General features: G+C 45.1%; 1 protein-coding gene across 1 annotated transcript; it reads left to right on the top strand.

The window, feature by feature from the left end:
- Window positions 1–399: 399 nt before the first annotated feature.
- On the top strand, window positions 400–15,324 carry rbbp9 (retinoblastoma binding protein 9). Its single transcript, XM_070889657.1, has 5 exons — window positions 400–579; window positions 2,212–2,254; window positions 2,353–2,458; window positions 3,045–3,130; window positions 14,488–15,324. Exons 1-5 carry the CDS (start codon window positions 466–468, stop codon window positions 14,712–14,714), a joined length of 576 nt encoding a protein of 191 aa, XP_070745758.1. The 5' UTR covers window positions 400–465; the 3' UTR covers window positions 14,715–15,324.
- The last annotated feature ends 6,838 nt before the right edge of the window (window positions 15,325–22,162 follow it).

Here is a 22,162-nt window from a genome sequence, read left to right on the forward strand (position 1 = left end):
TCCTTGATTCCGAGGGACCGCCTGTGATGATGTTGATGATGCCTAAGCTCTAAGCTCAGGAATTCCCTCCCTAAGCCTCTCTGCCTCCTTTTAAGATGCTCCTTAAAACCTACCTCTTTGACCAAGCTTTTGGTCATCTGCCCTAATTTCTCTTTGTGTGGCTCAGTGTTAAATGTTTTGTCTTATAACACTCCTGTGAAGCGCTTTGGGATGTTTTACTACATTAAAGATGCTATACAAATACAAATTGTTGTTGTTGTAAAAAATTGAGCTTGGCAAATTTGATTTAAGTATCAAGCGATTTTTTAAAAAAGAAATGAATCAAAATAGATTCTGTTTTTAAAACAAAAAACTATAATCCCTGAGGAGTGAGATTTGCTTTCGGGCCTGTGTCCCCCCGCCGGGAGGGTGTGTGTGTGTGTGTGTGTGTGTGCTGGCTCCTCTCCCAGTCTCGGTCTGTCTGCAATGGCTGAGAGCGGCGGCGGAAAGCCCCGCAGAGCAGTGATCGTGCCCGGCAATGGGGCGGGGGAGGTGGAGAAGAGCAACTGGTACAAATGGGTGAAGGATAAATTGAAGCAGGTGAGGAGCAGAGATATTATAGTGTGTGAGAACGGGAGGGCGCCGGCTCCGGACCCTGCTCTCTCACTCTGCCGCTTCCCTGCTGCACAACTTGGACACGCCACGAACTCAACGCCGCTTCCCTTCCCCTACTGGTGCGTCTCACAAACCTCGTCAAAGGCTGAGACTCTGTGAGGACTTCTGCTGATGTATTCATTCTCTCTGTCTCTCTAACCGGGAGTCTCTCGCAACACTCAAAGTTGCCTTTGATGTGACCGCTAGACGCCCCAAACATCAGAGTGGTCCATCGTGAACAACAGGTTTAATGCCTGTGCAACTAAAGACCAAGTTTCCCTAACGGCCTACTTGCATGGCTGGGCCTCTTTAAGAAGCCATCTTGCAGTTATGCCTAAGAATTCCAGTGCTTTGGGATCCATCCCTTTTATTCATGCTTTTTGACATTAAAAAAAAACTCACCGTAAAGGTTTTGTGGCATGCTGGTGTTGTCAGCTCCTGCTGTGCAGATCTCGTGTAGCAGGTGGCAACCCCAAGGTAAAAACACGTTTGCAAAGGCCAGTCACTGAGAATATCGTTTCACTCTTGGTATTCCCAGCGGTTGTCTGATATTGGTGAATATGGTATATTTACTTTGGGATTGGTAGGATGTAACTTGCAGCTGTGTCGTTCTCCATATGGTGAATCCCACATCCGAGTGTGATAGGAATGACTGATTCGGGAAGGGAACTAATATGTAAGGGATAAAGAGCCAAAAAACTAATACCCAGCTAAACACAGGGAACTGCCATGCAATGTTCCCTGCATGTGTAAGGATAGGTTTCGTGAATCATATTGCAAGGGAATGTATTATTTCGGTAACATTACAGAAGTTGCAACGAGGGGTTTTGATAGAGTAAATAAGGAGAAATTGTTTCCACTGGCTGGAGGGTCGGTACCCAGAGGACACAGATTTAAGATAATTGGTGAAAACCAGAAGGGAGATGAGAATTTTTTTACACAGCATGTTATGATCTGGAATGCACGGCCTGAAAGGATGGTGGAATAAAATTCAGTAGTAACTTTTAAAAGGGAATTATATATATACTTGAAAAGGATTTTTTTATTAAGGTTATGGGGAATGAACCGGGTGTGGGACTAATTGGATAGCTCTTTCAAAGATCTGGCACAGGCATGATGGGTCGACTGGCCTCCTTTTATGATTCTACGCCTTCAAAGTCCAGTTCACTGCACCCAGCAGGACTTACTGCTTCCATTAGGGGCCCACTGTTACACTGACTATTTGATGTGGCACTGGCACCGTCACACTTACTGAGAATATTCTGCGTGGCTTTCATAGGTGATTTTTGAAGCAAAGTTTTGAAAAACCTTCCTGAGACACAAAGAAGAAAGTAAATTACAATTTCCCTGCATTAACCTTAAGGTGATTTAAGCAATGCTTTTTAATAGTTTACAATGTGTGTTTACAATTTGTTATGTGTCCTTTTATTTGGTATGATTCAATATTTGTAGTATCAGTATGCTCTGCACCAATCCAACACACCTGACTGCTTTTCCTTGGTGCACACTAGAGACATTATTGCTTAATCAAATTGTATTCCATATCTCTTTAATTTATTTTTTGAAATGTTTTTGTAGATTCCAGATTTTCAGTGCTTGCTTCAAAACATGCCAGATCCCAGTAAGTGTTTTTTGAAAGCTGACTTTGCAGTTACTGATTTAAAAAAATTTCAATTGAAAGATACAGTCTGTTTTATTTAATCTGTATCTGTTGTTCAGTTACAGCTAGAAAAACAATATGGCTTCCTTTTATGTACAAAACACTGCAGTGCGATGAACGGACCATAATCATCGGACACAGCTCTGGTGCTGCTGCAGCTATGAGGTATGAGCTTGTGAAAGGACAATAGATAGGATTTCAGTGCACAAAATGGTGATGCATTTATTGCAAATCATTTTTCACCCACCCACAAGTTGTATCAACCTTCCATAGGTCAGGGAGCAGTACTCTATCTTCCTGTTGTTTAAAAAAAAACAAATGGAAGAAATAATTGATTTTGTTATATCCAGAACTTTTATTTTAGAGATGACTGAGCAATATCAGTTCAATTCAGTACATATGTGCTAACATTCTGAATCCTCCTAAGTTACTGTACATTTGATTGCGGCTGGGACAAATTTAACCAGGTCACTCCTGGGCGCAGTGAATAGCTTCTATCCTTAAAAGAAATGTTGCCAGCAAGTACAATATGTACTCGATGTTGCATTAAAATCAAGAGAACTATGTGGATCACTTGTGCATTCTAAAAGTGTCTCCATTTTTAAACATCACCTAAAATAGAAAACCCTAGTGGCTTTAAACTGCTGAATTATCAACCTTTCAAGGGAATATAATAGTAAGGAACTAGTGATGTAATTTCCCACAAAACATTGGATATGTTTCCTAATTATGTTATGTATATTTGTTTTAGATATGCTGAAACACACAAGGTATATGGTATTATATTGGTATCTGCATATACATCTGACCTTGGGGATGCCACTGAAAGAGAAAGTGGTAAGACATTTCCTCTGCCTCCTATCTTCCTGCCATGCACTACTCTTCATAACAGTATAGCTATAAACACTATGTCTTTAAATCCTCTCTGGATCTACTCTCTCTGCCTGTGCTTTATAATTTTGGCACTTGATCTAGACCAGCTTCTCATGTATATGTTTGGAGAATACATAGGAATGGGGTAGGCCATTCAGCCCCTCGAGTCTGATCGCCATTTAATAAGATCATGGCTATAGTGTACCTCAATTCCATTAACCCGCTTTCGCTCCCTATCCTTTGATAGCCTTGCCTAACAAAAGTCTATCGATCTTAGTCTTGAATGTTTCAATTGACCCAGCATCCACAGCCTTTTGGGGGAGAGAGTTCTACCTGATGTGATACTGATAAATGTTAAATGGTGCGTTGCTGTCTCGATGTCTCGCTGGTTAAGGCAGTGAGAAGTTGAGACATACAGACCAGGAAGATCTCAGGTTTGTGCTGAGTTAGCTGAACTCAGTTGGCATTAGGGGCCTACAATTTGACAACCTTATTGTAAGTGTGGATGTTGGATGAGAAAGGGATTGTAATTGGTTGTGATGCTTGGTAGTCTAAACATCTGTTGAAGCTCACTGTCTAGGCTCATACATGAAAAATGAAGAAGAAATAATTGGTAAATAGCAACACTGAATCTATATAATGAAAATAAATAAAGAACAAGTAAGTGAGCAGCAGAAAACCGAGCAATCGAGTTGCTCAATCTTTTTGAAAGCTATCAATGCCAAGCTGGCAAATAGCAGGAAGTGACCAATTAAACTGCTCCCCAAAATCTTTGGGAAGTTGGTTTGAACTGCCACCGTGAAATTTTCCCCCAGCCGTCAAAGTAACATTTGTTACACAAGAAACAGAATACAACGCTGCTTCTTACCCAGAGATGTCTGAATGGCGATGTCAATCCCAGGAAAATGTTTTCTTGGTGAGGCCTACTCCTGGGCCAGGACCCTGGAGCTCAAGTTGAAGTACTTTGCTGGAGCTTCAATTATTTCTCTGCAATGCCTTGGTTCTGCTGTTGGCTGCAGTCCAAACACAACGAGCCCCCCCTCTAAATTATGGTTCCACCCACTGCTAGATTTTCTATGACTCAATTTTCTGCAGTGGCCACCTGACCGACTGAGAGTTGTACCTAGAAACCAACCCTACTTGGTTGGTCTGTCCTGACCTGCCTGAAGTCATTCCCAGTATACCAGTCGCCCAGGTGTGCACATTGTGCTTCCTGGTCCAGCTTTCCCCATGCCATGTTGCATACCCCCTGCTGTGCTTTGCTTTTCAGCCCAGGGACTTCTATAGAAACAATGTTCGAATGTTGTCTGCAGAACACCGCTTCAAATATTATATGGTTCTATACTGTAGGCCATGGTTTTGTGCTTGAGTGTATCTGTGTATGGCAGTGAGTGAGTAGGGAGAGAATAAAAAGAAGGTATTAGCCCTGAGATTAAGGGAGACTTCCAGCTTCCTTGTATATTCTTAAACCACAGGAACTCCAGTGTGGCAGCTTTTGAAAAAAAATCATTCCTGGGATGGGGGCATCGCTGGCAAGATCATCATTTATTGCCCATCCCTAATTGCCCTTGAGAAAGTGGTGGTGAGCCACCTTTTTGAATCCTTGTGGTGAAGGTACTCCCACAGTGTTGTTAGGGAGGGAGTTCCAGGATTTTGACCTAGCGACGATGAAGCAACAGCGATATATTTCCGAGTCAGGATGGTGTGTAACTTAGCAGTGTAACAATTTGTACTACACTTTTTTTTTTTCAAGCTCTGCCCCCCTGTCAAGCTTCGCCCCCCGCCCCCGGCCTGAATCATTACCTCCACGTGGTGCCGAGAAGCAGGACCTGAGGCTCTGACTCTCTTCGCCTGCTCAGGATCCGGCCCCCTCTTCCTCCCACCACAGTGTGCGACCGAGAGCGGCGGGCCTGTGCCGAGAGCGCACGTGGGTAGCCAAGAGCGGTGGTGAGCAGAGAAGCGACGGAGGACCGAGAGAGAGAGAGAGAGGCTGGGGGGGTGAGGGATTGAGTGAGTGAGTGAGTGGGAGGGAGGGAGGGACTGGAAAGGAGAGAGGGAACTTGGGGAAGACGGATCACGGGTACTTTTCAGAATGGCAGGCAGTGACTAGTGGGGTGCCGCAAGGTTCTGTGCTGGGGCCCCAGCTGTTTACACTGTACATTAATGATTTAGATGAGGGGATTAAATGTAGTATCTCCAAATTTGCGGATGACACTAAGTTGGGTGGCAGTGTGAGCTGCGAGGAGGATGCTATTAGGCTGCAGAGTGACTTGGATAGGTTAGGTGAGTGGGCAAATGCATGGCAGATGAAGTATAATGCGGATAAATGTGAGGTTATCCACTTTGGTGGTAAAAACAGAGAGACAGACTATTATCTGAATGGTGACAGATTAGGAAACGGGAAGGTGCAACGAGACCTGGGTGTCATGGTACATCAGTCATTGAAGGTTAGCATGCAGGTACAGCAGGCGGTTAAGAAAGCAAATGGCATGTTGGCCTTCATAACGAGGGGATTTGAATACAGGGGCAGGGAGGTGTTGCTACAGTTGTACAGGGCCTTGGTGAGGCCACACCTGGAGTATTGTGTACAGTTTTGGTCTCCTCACTTGAGGAAGGACATTCTTGCTATTGAGGGAGTGCAGCGAAGATTCACCAGACTGATTCCCGGAATGGCGGGACTGACTTATCAAGAATGACTGGATCAACTGGGCTTGTATTCACTGGAGTTCAGAAGAATGAGAGGGGACCTCATGGAAACGTTTAAAATTCTGACGGGTTTAGACAGGTTAGATGGAGGAAGAATGTTCCCAATGTTGGGGAAGTCCAGAACCAGGGGTCACAGTCTGAGGATAAGGGGTAAGCCATTTAGGACCGAGATGAGGAGAAACTTCTTCACCCAGAGAGTGGTGAACCTGTGGAATTCTCTACCACAGAAAGTAGTTGAGGCCAATTCACTAAATATATTCAAAAGAGAGTTAGATGAAGTCCTTACTATTCGGGGGATCAAGGGTTATGGCGAAAAAGCAGGAAGGGGGTACTGAAGTTTCATTTTCAGCCATGAACTCATTGAATGGCGGTGCAGGCTAGAAGGGCTGAATGGCCTGCTCCTGCACCTATTTTCTACGTTTCTATGGGCCCAAGTTTCCACAAGAAAAAAAACGGGTGCCCCTCCGAGCTGGGCGCCCGTTTTTCGCGCCTAAAACGGCGCCTAAAAAAATCCTCGGTATTCTCCACCGACTTACAGGTCCTGTGGCACTCGGCGCAGCCTGCACGAACTGTGGGGGTGGCGGAGTCAGGTCCCTGCGCTGAAAACAGTGCCGGGACCTCTGCACATGCGCGCTACAGTCGGCACGCAAGTGCAGTAGCTCCAGGCGCCGAACTGTGTGGGAGGGGCCTGAAGCACGCAGCCCCTAGCCCTGGCCCAATGGCCTCACTGGGGCTGCGTGAATGAGGCTCCTCCCACGGCCAGCTCCTGCTCCCCGCCCGACCAGACCCGACACTCGCTCCCCCCCCCCCCCCGTGCCCCGACCGAGACCCGACACCCGCTCCCCCACCCCCGACCCGAGACCCGCTCCCCCGCCCCGACCCGACACCTGACACCCGCTCTCCCCCTCCCCCCCCCGCCCCGACCCGAGGCCCGCTCCCCCCTCCCCCCCCCCCCCCCACGACCCGACCCGAGACCCGCTCCCCCGCCCCGACCCGACACCTGACACCCGCTCTCCCCCTCCCCCCCCCCCGCCCCGACCCGACACCCGCTCTTCCCCCCCACCCCCGACCCGACACCCGCTCCCCCCCCCCCCACCCCCAACCCGACACCCGCTCTCTTCCCCCCCCCCCGACCCGACACCCGCTCTCCCCTCCCCCCCCCTGACCCGACACCCGCTCCTCTTCCCCGACCCTCCCCCTCCCCCTCCCCCGACCCTCCCCCTCCCCCTCCCCCTCTCCCTTCTCTCTTTTCCTCCCTCTCTCCCCGCTCTCCCTCCCTCTCTCCCTCTCTCTCTCGCTCAGCGGTACGAACGCTGCAGAATTCTCCCTGCCTGAAGCATTTTCACACAGGTAGGAAGATGGTTTATTTAATCTTTTCTTGGCTTATAAATGTTTATTCAGGTTGGATTTATTTGTATAATATTTGTAGAAGTATAAATAAGGATTTATTGTCAAATTTAATGAGTTCTCTTCCCCCCCACCTCGTTCTGGACGCCTAATTTGAACCTGCGCCTGATTTTTTAATGTGTAGAACAGGTTTTTTCAGTTCTACAAAAATCTTCACTGGCGCCATTCTACTTTAGTTTGGAGTACATTTTCACTGTGGAAACTTTCAAATCAGGCGTCAGTGGCCGGACACGCCCCCTTTTGAAGAAAAAATTCTGTTCTAAACTAGAACTGTTCTACCTGACTAGAACTGCAGAAAAAAAAATGTGGAGAATTGCGATTTCTAAAATAGTCCGTTCTCCACCAGTTGCTCCTAAAAATCAGACGCGAATCATGTGGAAACTTGGGCCCTATGTTTCTATGTACAACCCCCTATAAGGGACATCGTTGGAGTGGATTATATCCAGAAGTCACGACACTGTCACTACTCACTTCATACCCAATGCATCCGTTAACAAACTGTACACAATGCCTGCCCCCTCTATGGGGGGGGGGGGGTGGAAGGATGCACTTGCACTGGGGTAAGGCACTTCAGCTGGGAGAGGCATGTACTTGTACTGGGGTAAGGCACTTTGGCTGGCCCTTGCTGTCTTCTGGGGAGCTCTGTGTCACCAGGAAGTCAAAGTGGATCGAGTTACAATTAGTAAAGTCAGTGAGACATTGGGATGGGCGGTTCCAGTGACACATTCCTGTGAAACTTCACAGAGTGTGGTCAAGGGGACCAATCATACACAAAAGGTGGAGCATGGTGGCCATTTTTGCAGTACAAATAAGCACATCAGTAACTTGGAAGGGAACTTGGAAGTGGTGGTGTTTCCATGCGCCTACTGCCCTTGTCCTTCTAGGTGGTGGAGCTCGCGGGTTTGGGAGGTGCAGTCAAAGAAGCCAAAGAAGTCAAAGTGCTGTAGTGCATCTTGTAGATGGTACACACTGCAGCCACAGTGCGGAGTGAATGTTTAAGGTGGCAGATGGGGTGCCAATCAAGTGGGCTGCTTTGTCCTGCAGGTTTCGAGCTCCTTGAGAGCTGTTTCAGCTTCACTCATCCAGGCAAGTGGAGAGTGTTCCATAACAATCCTGACTTGTGCCTTGTAGATGGTGGAAAGGCTTTGGGGAGTCAGGAGGTGAGACACTCGCTGCAGAATACCCAGCCTCTGACCCGCACTTGTTGCCACAGTATTTATGTGGCTGGTCCAGTTAAGTTTCTGGTCAATGGTGATACATAAGAACATAAGAAATGGGAGCAGAAGTAGGCCATTTAATAAGATCATGGCTGATCTGATCTTGGGTTCATCTCCACTTCCCAGCCTGCTCCCCATAACCCTTGACTCCCTTATCGCCCAAGAATCTGTCTATCTCCACCTTAAATATATTCAATGACCCAGCTTCCACAGCTCTCTGGGGCAGAGAATTCCACAAATTTACGACCCTCTGAGAAGAATTCCTCTTCATCTCGGTTCTAAATGGGCAACCCTTATTCTGAAACTATGCCCCCTAGTTCTAGATTTCTCCACGAGGGGAAACATCCTCTCTGCATCTACCTTGTTGAGCCCCCTCAGAATCTTATACATTCAATAAGATCACCTCTCATTCTTCTAAACTCCACTGAGTATAGGCCCAACCTTTCTTCATAAGTAAACCCCTTAATCTCAGGAATCAACCTAGTGAACCTTCTCTGAACTGCCTCCAATGCAAGTATATCCTTCCTTAAATAAGGAGGCCAAAACTGTGCGCAGTACTCCAGGTATGGCCTCACCAATACCCTGTACAGTTGTAGCAGGACTTCCCTGCTTTTATACTTTATCCCCCTTGCAATAAAGACCAACATTCATTTGCCTTCCTGATTACTTGCTGTATCTGCATACTAACCTTTTGTGTTTCATACACAAGGACCCCCAGGTCCCTCTATACTACAGCATTTTGTATTTTCTCTCCATTTAAATAATAATTTGCTTTTTTATTTTTCCTGCCAAAGTGGATAAGCTCACATTTTCCCACATTACACTCCATCTGCTAAATGTTTGCCCACTCACTTTGCCTGTCTATATCTTTTTGCAGATTTTTTGTGTCCGCATAACTTGCTTTCCCACCTATCTTTGTATCATCAGCAAACTTGGCTACATTACACTCGGTCCCTTCATCCATGTCATTAATATAGATTGTAAATAGTTGAGGCACCCCACTAGTTACCGTTTCTTAACCTGAAAATGACCCATTTATCCCGACATTCTGTTTTCTGTTGGTTAGCCAATTTGCTATCCATGCTAATATATTGCTCCCAATCCCGTGAGCTTTTATCTTGTGTAGTAACCTTTTATGTGGCACCGTATCGAATGCCTTCTGGAAATCCAAATACACAACATCCACTAGTTCCCCTTTATCCACGTTACATCCTCAAAGAACTCCAGCAAATTTGTCAAACATGATTTCCCTTTCATAAAACCATGCTGACTCTGCTTGACCGTATTATGCTTTTCCTAATGTCCTGCTACTGCTTCCTTAATAATGGATTCCAGCATTTTCCCAACGACAGATGTTAGGTTAACTGGTCTATAGTTTCCTGCTTTTTGTCTGCCTCCTTTTTTAAGTAGAAGTGTTACATTTGTGGTTTTCCAATCCACTGGGACCTCTCCAGAATCCAGGGAATTTTGGTAGATTACAACCAATGCATCCACTTTCTCTGCAGCCACTTCTTTTAAGAACCTAGGATGAAAGCCATCAGGTCCATGGGACTTGTCCACCTTTAGTCCTACTATTTTACCGAATACTTTTTTTTTAGTGATAGTGATTGTATTAAGTTCCTCCCTCCCTATAGCCTCTGATTATCCATTATATTGATGTTTTTAGTGTCTACCGTGATAACCGATACAAAATAGTTGTTCAAAGTGTTTGCCATTTCTCCGTTCCCCATTATTAATTCCCCAGTCTCATCCTCTAAGGGACCAACATTTACTTTAGCTACTCTCTTCCTTTTTATATACTCTAGAAGTTCTTACTATCTGTCTTTATATTTCTTACTAATTTACTCTCATACTCTATCTTCCCTCTCTTTATTATTTTTTTTAGTCATCCTTTATTGGTTTTTAAAAATTTCCCAATCCTCTGGCCTCCCACTAATTTTGGACACTTTGTATGCCATTGTTTTCAATTTGATACCATCCTTTTTTTCTTTAGTTAGCCACAGATGGTTCTCCCTTCTCTTAAAGTCTTTCCTAGGATGTTGATGGTGGGGGATTCAACAAAGATAATACCGTTGAATGTCAAGGGGCAGTGGTTAGATTCTTGCTTTGGGAGATAGTCGTTGCCTGGCACTTGTGTGGCATGAATGTTACTTGCTGCTTATCAGCCCAAGCCTGAATGTCGTCCAGGTCTTGCTGCATGCGGGCAAGGACTGCTTCTTTATCTGAGGAGTTGCAAATGGAACTGAACACTGTGCAGTCATCAATGAACACCCCTACCTCTGACCTTATTATGGAGGGAAGCAGCTGAAGATGGTTAGACCAAGGACACTGCCCTGAGGAACTCCTGCAGTGATGTCCTTGGGCTGAGATGATTGACCTCCAACAACCACAACCATCTTCCTTTGTCCTAGGTATGACTCCAGTCAGTGCAGAGTTTTCCTCCTGATTCCCATTGACTTCAATTTTACTAGAGCTTCTTGATGCCAAACTTGGTCAAATGTTACCTTGTTGTCAAGTGCAGTCACTTTCACCTCATCTCTGGAATTTAGTTCTTTTGTCCATGTTTGGATCAAGGCTGTAATGAGGTCTTGAGCCGAATGGCCCTAGCGGAACCCAAATTTAGCGTTAGTGAGCAGGTTATTGGTGAGTAAGTGCCGCTTGATAGCACTGTTGACGACACCTTCCATCACTTTGCTGATGATTGCGAATAGGCTGATGGGGCAGTAATTGGCCAGATGGAATTTGTCCTGTTTTTTTGTGACCAGGGCATACCTGGGCAGCTTTCCACATTTTAACGTAGATGCCAGTGTTGTAGCTGTACTGGAACAGCTTGACTAGAGGCGTAGCTAGTTTTGATTTTACTCTTATTGTTTGGCTTGCTAGGCCATTTCAAAGATTGCTGTGGGTCTAGAGTTACATATAGGCCAGACCAGGTAAGGACGGCAGATTTCTTTAGATGGGTTTTTACAACATTCCGATAGTTTCATGGTCACCATTACAGATACTAGCTTTTTATTCCCGATGTATTTAATTGAATTTAATTTCCTCAGCTGCCGTGGTGGGATTTAAACTCGTGTCTCTGGATCATTAGTCCAGGCCTGTAGATTACTAATCCATTAACATATCTACTATGTTGCCGTTCCCTTAATCCTCAAACATGACAAAGTTCCAAGGATCTTGTCCTGTACAGGTTTTCTCCCACATGTTGTGTACTGCAGAGTGGTAGTTTTCCAATAATGGAAGTTTGACGAGCACTCGGAGTGACACCCAGGTGCTGATCCCAGAGTGGGAGAGTACATGAACATGGATCATGCGGCTGGATTTTGTTGGAAACTTTCTTTAGGGGGTCACCGTTACAAATATTAGTCTGACATTAGTTCAGTCTGAAGTTGAAGGTAGAAAGTGTACCCTGTTGTACTGCCAAATTGTATGTGGAGCTTCAAAAGAGCTGTAAGCTTGAGCAAGTATTTTGCATGTGGCCTCTGTCAAGATGTGACAGATTGCGAGGAAACTCTTTGTGACATAGATACTTGCCGATGTACTTTGCGTAGGAAAATTTTGGATAGGCAAATTGTTTTGCCGTTGCCAGGCCCTTTGAATATGACCCTTTTGGGCTACCTATTCCAGGTGGCTGCCCTATTGAGAGGCTGCACTCTAGTGCTGAACTGACCAATCTTCCTCTGGCCCAACTTGAAGGATCAGCTGCATTATTGAAGGATGGGACTCTTTGTGGGTTCTGCAACTTCCAACAAAATTAACTTCCTTGTTAATTCCAACTGCAACCTCCTGAAGAAGCTGCAACTGTGCCAGGTCCCTTTGCCCTGCCTCCTTTGTGGCAATTTACTGGTGGTAGGCCCAATCCAGGCCAGGAACTTCGCTGGATAAATAATGAGGCCACCCGCTACCTATAAGAAAACAATGTTAACGTTGCGGAATAAGTATTTAATGGGGGATACAGCAACAGAAATTGCATCCTAACAAGTTAAAAAAATATCTAGAAAAAAGTATAGAGTACTTTTGAGACACTGTGGTTTTGGTGTGTGGTATCCTCGACCGCAGACTGACAGAAATTTGATGGCCTCATCGTCCCCAGTTTAAAAAAATTATGAATCTGTCTGTTCCCCATCTCTCTTCTGAGCTGGAGACCGTGCCCTCTACTTACAGAATGTGTGGGTTCCTTCAAACGGTGTATTAGAGTTCAGTTTATCTGTACCGCTTAGGATCCTGAAATCCTCAACAAGGTCATCCCTAAGCCTTTTTTGCAATGTAAGCATTTCCAGCTGCCATAGTCTCTCCTCATAGCCCAGTGCCTAATGCTTCTCCAAAGCCAGCATATCCTCCATGGAGTATGATGATCAGAACTGAACACCGTGCTCCTGGCTGAGCCAGTGCTATATACAGGTGTCAGCCATGACTCAGTGGTAACACTCTTGTTTCTGAGTCAGAAGGTTGTAGGTTCAAGTCCTACTCCAGAGACTTGAGCACAAAATCTAGGCTGACACTCCAGTGCAGTATTGAGGGAGTGCTGCACTGTCGGAGGTGCTGTATTTCAGATGGATCATTAAATTGTGGTCTTGTTTGCCCTCTTGGGGGGGGGGGGGGGGGGATGTAAAAGATCCCAGGGCACTATTTTGAAGATGAGCAAGGGGAGTTCTCCCTGGTGTCCTGGCCAATATTTATCCCTCAACCAACATCACTGAAACAGATTATCTGGTCATTATCGCATTGCTATTTGTGCAACCTTGCTGTGTGCAAATTGGCTTCTGCGTTTTCTACATTCATCATAGGCGGTCCCTCGAACGAGGATGACTTGCTTCCACACCAAAAGGGATGAGTTTGCAGTTGCTTCAATGAAGGACCCAGTATTCCAGTCCTGAACTCCAGGGGTGGAAGATGCCTGTGCATGGATTTTTTTAATGTGAGGTGAATGTTGCACATCGGCCACGGGCTTGACAGAGCTAGGCCTTTATCCAGTGGCAAGGGTTAACCAGAACGACTAGAGATCTGCTCTGCTGCACGGACCTAGTGCGCAGAAATATCGCAGTGTGGGCTGGCCCGTGCTGTCCTTGGGCCCTCGGCTCTTCTAGGCCTTGTACCCTCATTTTCTGCACCTCCGCCACGATCTCTCGCTGCTCCTCCGCACCAAACATTCGCCACACCTCCACCACGATCACTCGCCGAATCTCAGACACGATCTCTCACCACTCCCACCCCGATCATTTGCCGCACCTCCGCCACGATCTAACGCCGCTTATCCGCCTCAATCTTCCCGCTCCTCTGCTGTACCTGGGCCCTGCTGATGTTCCTGCCCACGCTCCAAATGGCGACCTGGATTTTGATGATGTCACCCAGTCGCCCACCTTCAAGTCGTTGCACACTTGGAGCAGCTTGGGCCACCCCGACCTGCGAGAGGACACACCGCAGGTCGGGAGGATAAAAGAGCTGCAGCATGCCACTATAACTTTCTACATTACAGCAGTGACTACACCTCAAAGTCTGTAAAGCGCTTTGGGAGATCCTGGGGTTGTGAATGGTGCTATAAAATGCAATCTTTTTTCAAACTCACGGTTGCCCCCTGAGATTTAAGAGGGTTAATTTTCCTGGGGCTGGCATGCAAATAGGTCCTGAGGAATGGGCACTATGCATTACTACAGGAAAGCATTGACTTTCATTTTCATGTCGTTTACATCGTTGTGCCCTGTTCAGATGGTCAGGTGCAGCCACTGAAATATCATACAGGAGGTTCACGGGTAGGTTGTGCACTTAAAATTAACAAGTTCTCATCAATTAATAAATCAAAAAGGCACTTTTACTCTTTAATTATAAAATGCAGCAAACAATTAAAAAATGTATAGCATGGCTAATCTGCTTTTCAGCAAAATACATGGGAACTTTCAGCTTTAATCTAATAATTAACATAAGTATTGACAGGTATGGACATCAGAATTCGGATTTTTTAAAATGTAAAACTGTCCCTGTTTTTTCTCAAAGGATACTTCAGCAATCCATGGCAATGGGAGAAGATCAAAGACAATTGTGTCCATATCGTTCAGTTTGGTTCAACTGATGACCCTTTCCTCCCATGGACTGAACAGCAGGAAGTAGCAGATGGTCTCCAGGCAGAATTGCACAAATTCACAGACCGAGGGCACTTTCAGGATGAAAAATTTCCTGAATTAATAGAAGTTGTTTGCAAGATGAGGAAAGCACGCTTATAATCGGAAACTTTTTCATTCATGGGTTGATTATAGATTCTTATCAATTTTTCAAAACCTTATTCTTAAACTGGTATTACATTTAAAATTATGAGGAAGCTGGTAGTTTTTCTGCGTAAAGTACATAAACTGGATTTCAGAATGTCCAACTTGCACTTGCTGATTATGACTGGAATAGTTAAACAGATTCATTGTATCTTCTGCAGTTTGTTGGTATAGGTTAGACCTCTCTAGTCCGGAAACATCCGTGGTTCGGAATCAGCATCAGTTTCTTGCGCTTCCTGGCTCTCCATGATCAGTGCGCAACTGCCGCTTTGCGTGGGTGGCATCCCGGTTTCCCGTGCTTACTGGCTTTCAGTGTTCATTGCTGCGGAGAAAGAGAGCAAGGCCCGAATTTCGCAGCCTGAGCCGGAGCTTGGTGGAGGCGTTCAGGAGCCCGGGCACTGTCTACAGGCACCAGTATGCCAAGGCTCGGTGTGACTTCCCGTGGTTCGGAAAATTCTCTGTTCCGGCACCGGTCAGGTCCAAGGGTGCCGGACCAGAGATGTCCAACCTATATTAAGTGATGATTGTCATTGTGTCACGTTAGAACAAATAAACAAACTTTAACTTGTGTCCTCCCGAACAGCATATGTAATATACTCAATGTTATAAACTTGTTTCACAAACAAACTAGTTTAAATTTAGTTTTCCCACCTGAGCATTAACCTTATCGCTGGGCAGATTTTTTTAATTCGGGAAAAAAGGAATATATGCATTTTGTGAAGTTACTGCAGTTTTGTCACGATTTAGGAGGGTACATTGGTGCATTGATGTTGTCAGTACAGTTGTCCATATCTAAGAGCCATCTGCTGTTGTGGAGGAGTGAGGTGGGGAGGGGTTTCAAGCTAATTTTGCAATGGTCCCTGGAGTATATCCAGCGTTGTATCTGTTGAGTGGTCTTGCAAGATTAGATCATTGCATTTTGTAGGGCTGTAGACAGATTTGTTAACTTGTGGACCTATTCTATTCTCCTTGGGGGATGATCTATTTAAGTATATGTCTGGGAAAACGCTCCAGACAGCCTGGTATCATAGAAACATAGAAAATAGGTGCAGGAGTAGTCCATTCGGCCCTTCGAGTCTGCACCACCATTCAATAAGATCATGGTTGATCATTCCCTCAGTACCCCTTTCCTGCTTTCTCTCCATAACCCTTGATCCCTTTAGCCGTAAGGGCCATATCTAACTCCCTCTTGAATATATCCAGTGCACTGGCATCAACAACTCCCTGCGGTAGGGAATTCCACAGGTTAACAACTCTCTGAGTGAAGAAGTTTCTCCTCATCTCAGTCCTAAATGGCTTACCGTTTATCCTTAGACTGTGTCCTCTGGTTCTGGACTTCCCCAACATCGGGAACATTCTTCCTGCATCTAACCTGTCCAATCCCGTCAGAATTTTATATGTTTCTAATGAGATCCCCTCTCATCCTTCTAAACTCCAGTGAATACAGGCCCAGTCGATCCAGTCTGTCCTCATATGTCAGTCCTGCCATCCCAGGAATTAGTCTGGTGAACCTTCGCTGCACTCCTTCAATAGCAAGGATGTCCTTCCTCAGATTAGGAGACCAAAACTGAACACAATATTCCAGGCGAGGCCTCACCAAGGCCCTGTACAACTGCAGTAAGACCTTCCTGCTCCTATACTCAATTCCCCTAGCTATGAAAGCCAACATACCATTTGCCTTCTTCACCGCCTGTTATACCTGCATGCCAACTTTCAATGACTCATGTACCATGACACACACCCAGGTCTTGTTGCACCTCCCCTTTTCCTAATCTGCTGCCATTCAGATAATATTCTGCCTTCGTGTTTTTGCCACCAAAGTGGATAACCTCACATTTATCCACTGCATCTGCCATGCATTTGCCCACTCACCTAACCTGTCCAAGTCACCCTGCAGCCTCTTAGCGTCCTCCTCACAGCTCACACTGCCACCCAGCTTTGTGTCATTTGCAAACTTGGAGATATTACACTCAATTCCTTTATCTAAATCATTAATGTATTTTGTAAATAGCTGGGGTCCCAGCACTGAGCCCTGCGGCATCCCACTAGTCACTGCCTGCCATTCTGAAAATCCCGACTCTCTGCTTCCTGTCTGCCAACCAGTTCTCTATCCACGTCAGTACATTACCCCCAATACCATGTACTTTAATTTTGCACACCAATCTCTTGTGTGGGACCTTGTCAAAAGCCTTTTAGAAGTCCAAATACACCACATTCACTGGTTCTCCCTTGTCCACTCTAATAGTTACATCCTCAAAAAATTCCAGAAGATTTGTCAAGCATGATTTCCCTTTCATAAATCCATGCTGACTTGGACCAATCCTATCACTGCTTTCCAAATGCGCTGCTATTTCAATCCATAATGATTAATTCCAACATTTTCCCCACTACTGATGTCAGGCTAACCGGTCTATACTTACCTGTTTTCTCCTTTTTTAAAAAGTAGTGTTACATTAGCTACTCTCCAGTCCATAGGAACTGATCCAGAGTCGATAGACTTTTGGAAAATGATCACCAATGCATCCACTATTTCTAGGCCACTTCCTTAAGTACTCTGGGATGCAAACGATCAGGCTCCGGGGATTTATCTGCTTTCAATCCCATCAACTTCCCTAACACAATTTCTCCTAATAAAGATTTCCTTCAGTTCCTCCTTCTCACTCGACCCTCGGTCCCCTAGTATTTCCGGAAGGTTATTTGTGTTTTCCTTCGTGAAGATGGAACCAAAGTATTTGTTCAACTGGTCTGTCATTTCTTTGTTCCTCATTATAAATTCACCTGAATCTGACTGCAAGGGACCTACATTTGTCTTCACTAATCTTTTTCTCTTCACATATCTATACAAGCTTTTGCAGTCAGTTTTTATGTTCCCGGCAAGCTTTCTCTCGTACTCTATTTTCCCCCTCCTAATTAAACCCTTTGTCCTCCTTAGCTGAATTCTAAATTTCTCCCAGTCCTCAGGTTTGCTGCTTTTTCTGGCCTCTTTCTTGGATTTAACACTCTCCTTAATTTCCCTTGTTAGCCACGGTTGAGCCACCTTCTCCAGACAGGGATGTACAATTGTTGAAGTTCATCCATGTGATCTTTAAATGGTTGCCATTACCTATCCATCGTCAACCCATTAAGTATCATTTGCCAGTCTATTCTAGCCAATTCATGTCTCATACCATCAAAGTTACATTTCCTTAAGTTCAGGACCCTAGTCTCTGAATTAACTGTGTCACTCTCCATCTTAATAAAGAATTCTACCATATTATGGTCACTCTTCCCCAAGGGACCTTGCACAACAAGATTGCTAATTAGTCCTTTCTCATTACACATGACCCAGTCTAGGATGGCCAGCTTTCTAGTTGGTTCCACGACATACTGATCTAGAAAACCATCCCTAATAAGCTCCAGGAATTGCTACCAGTTTGGTTAGCCCAATCTATATGTAAATTAAAGTCGCCCATGATAACTGCTGTACCTTTATTGCACGCATCCCTAATTTCTTGTTTGATGCTGTCCCCAACCTCACTACTACCATTTGGTGGTCTGTACACAACTCCCACTAGCGTTTTCTGCCCTTTGGTATTCCGCAGCTCCACCCATACAGATTCCACAACATCCAGGCTAATGTCCCTCCTTACTATTGCATCAATTTGCTCTTTAACCAGCAATGCCACCCCACCTCCTTTTCCTTTCTGTCTATCCTTCTTGAATGTTGAATACCCCTGGATGTTGAGTTCCCAGCCTTGGTCACCCTGGAGCCATGTCTCAGTGATGCTAATTATATCATATTCAGTAATTGCTGCCTGTGCAGTTAATTTGTCCACCTTATTCCAAATACTCCTCGCATTGAGGCACAGAGCCTTCAGGTTTGTCTTTTTAACACACTTTGCCCCTTTAGAATTTTGCTGTAATGTGGCCCAAGATGCAGGTGGACTCTGTTACCCGCACTAATTGCCTCATGAATTTGTTGTGGGTAGAGTTGCACTATGCTAGGATGCAGAATACATCTTTTTGTGACGAGCAGTCACAGTTGTGTTAGCCTGTGTGTTAGTGGCTGAAAGGCGGGGGAAGAGTCTCCTCGTCTCAGCTTGATTTATTTAGTAGTGCTCTTTCCTCTGACACAGAAGGTTGATATTCATGGTCCACTCTATGATTGAGCACATACTCTAGCCTGCTACTTCAGGAGCAATTTGTAACCCTGCCGTCTGGCAGAACCTGGGTGAGTTTAAAATTAGCCGTGGGACGTTCCTGCTCGCGTCCTGCCTCTTCTGAGCAGGGTGGAAGGTTCCCGACGGAAACCAGCAGGTACTTCTTACGCATGCAGATCAACTCTCATGATGTCATTATGACTCGACTGCTATTTTGTCCAGAGGCCTGCATGGCGAAGCTGTTGTAGGCCACCCAAGCAGGAAGAGGAATCATGGCCAGAAGAGGTCCAGAAAGGTAAGCTGATTTACTTATTTGACTCCTGGTTGGGCCCGAAGTAGCAGGAACATGCCTCCCATGACCCTGCCTCCCTCCTACCCGCACCCCCCCCCCCCCCAGCAAGTGAGGCCCACCCGAATCCCCTCCCCATGATTTACCTGAGGGCCGAGCACCATTCCTTCTGTGCGCTTGGTTTCTGGCGGGAAACTGAAGCAAATTTCTTGGGCCTCATGCTGTTGGGGGGGAGGGCAAGGGTGTTGGGGTGCTTTGTCACCCGCTGTGATCTCTGCCCAGCTGATTTCCATCCCAAGATTAAATCGGGGCTTTCAGTGCGGTGCTGGAGGACTGCTGCATTATCAGAGGTGCTGTCTTTCAGATGAGATGTTAAACCGAGGCTCTTTTTTGCCTGGTCAGGTGTGTATGTAAGATCCCACGGTGCTTTTCAATGAACAACAGCAGAGTTCTGGTCTTCTGTCTGACATTTATCTCTCAACCAACACCACCAAAAACATTATTTGATCATTTAGGGCATCTGCTGGTTTTGCGACCTAGCTATGTGCAAATGTACTTCAACAGTTATGTACTGGGTGTGAAAAGCGCTATATAGAAACATAGAAAATAGGTGCAGAAGCAGGCCATTCGAGCCTGCACCACCATTCAATATGATCATGGCTGATCATGCAACTTCAGTACCTCACTCCTGCCTTCTCGCCATACCCCCTGATCCCTTTAGCCGTAAGGGCCACATCTAACTCCCTTTTGAATATATCCAATGAACTGGACTCAACAACTTTCTGTGTTAGAGCATTCCACAGGTTCACAATTCTCTGAGTGAAGAAATTTCTCCTCATCTCGCTCCTAGATGGCTTTCCCCTTATCCTTATATTGTGACCCCTGGTTCTGGACTTCCCCAACGTCGGTAACATTCTTCCTGCATCTAACCTGTCCAATCCCGTCAGAATTTTACATGCTTCTATGAGATCCCCTCTCATTCTTCTAAATTCCATTGAATATAAGCCTAGTCGATCCAGTCTATCATCATATGTCATTGCGAGAATCAGTCTGATGAACCTTCGCTGCACTCCCTCAATAGCAAGAATGTCCTTCCTCAGATTAGGAGACCAAAACTGCACACCATACTCAAGGTGTGGTCTCACCAAGCCCTGTACAACTGCAGTAAGACCTCCCTGCTCCTATACTCAAATCCTCTCGTCATGAAGGCCAACATGCCATTTGCTTTCTTTACTGCCTGCTGTACCTGCATGCCTACCTTCAATGACTGATGTACCATGACACCCAGGTCTTGTTGCACCTCCCCTTTTCGTAATCTTGTCACCATTCAGATAATATTCTGCCTTCCTGTTTTTGTCACCAAAGTGGATAACCTCACATTTATTCACATTATACTGCATCTGCCATGCATTTGCCCACTCACCTAACCTGTCCAAGTCACCCCGCAGCCTCTTAGCATCCTCCTCACAGCTCACACTGCCACCCAGCTTAGTATCATCTGCAAACTGGAGATATTACATTCAATTCCTTCATCTAAATCATTAATATATATTGTAAATAGCTGGGGTCTCAGCACTGAACCTCGCGGTACCCCACTAGTCACTGCCTGCCATTCTGAAAAGGACCCATTTGTTCCCACTCTGCTTCCTGTCTGCCAACCAGTTCTCTATCCATGTCAATACATTACCCTCGATACCATGTGCGTTAATTTTGCACACTAATCTCGTGTGGGACCTTGTCAAAAGCCTTTTGAAAATCCAAATACACCACATCCACTGGTTCTCCCTTGTCCACTCTACTAGTTACATCCTCAAAAAATTCTAGAAGCTTTGTCAAGCATGATTTCCCTTTCACAAATCTATGCTGACTTGGACCAATCCTGTCACTGTTTTCCAAATGCGCAGCTATTACATCTTTAATAATTGATTCCAGCATTTTCCCCACTACCAATGTCAGGCTAACCGATCTATAATTCCTTGTTTTCTCTCCCTCCTTTTTTAAAAAGTGGAGTTACATTAGCTACCCTCCAATCCATAGGAAATGATCCAGAGTCCATGGACTGCATGTTCTTTCTTGCTTTTTTTCCATTGGGTAGGCTGGCAGTTACTATCGTTATAGTTGGCACTCCACCATATTCTGCAACTTCAGGAGTTTATCTTGAATGTAAAATGAATAGATCAAAATTCAAACATTTTAATTTCTGCTAATGTCATATTCTTATCAATGAATTTTTCGCGACCTATTTACCAAGGGCTTTCTTAGCATGTGACACACACACCATTTCCTTGAACTTTTAATGTCTTGAATCTGGTGAACACAAAATTGAGATCCTACTGTGTAGATGCTATGATTGATCTTTGATGTGGTGGCAAATAAATTGAGCAACAATTTTCTGACTTAAACTCCAAAATTATCATGGGGAGGAACCGTGAATATATTCTGAGCACCTCTTTATCTTTATGCCAAATCAAACAGGGTTGCGTGGCAGCCCAATCTTGCAGCTTACAAATTTTATGAGCTGCAACTAACGTGGTTTTCCAAAGATTTTTTTTTACATATTGGAAATGGTTCATGCAGTGCTTCCGTTAACCTCTGAAGATCCATTTTGGTGTCATGTCCAGATAGCCTGCATTTACAAGACCAGTTTTCTCTCTACTAGTTGTGAGGCTACTTGGTGGTGAAAAGTCACAAAAGCAGCAACATATAGATAGATGGATCTGTGTAATTCACCCTAGTTTAAAGAAATGTAAATATATTCTAAAATATACTGTATCTAACATGTTATAGGACTAACCAACACCACTGAGTAAACTATTCCCATTTGGTATTGTAAGGCTTATTGGATATTTTGAGAATTGAAGAGAATCAGTACTGCTGACAGTGGGCCTTGCCCTCACAGTCGCTGTTATTTAATAACCATAGTTGTCCATTAGAAAGTACTCAGATTTTGGATGGATTATTTGAACTTTCAGCTGCAA

Source organism: Pristiophorus japonicus, chromosome 9 (genome assembly GCF_044704955.1).
Source record: "Pristiophorus japonicus isolate sPriJap1 chromosome 9, sPriJap1.hap1, whole genome shotgun sequence".
Classification (NCBI taxonomy): domain Eukaryota; kingdom Metazoa; phylum Chordata; class Chondrichthyes; family Pristiophoridae; genus Pristiophorus; species Pristiophorus japonicus.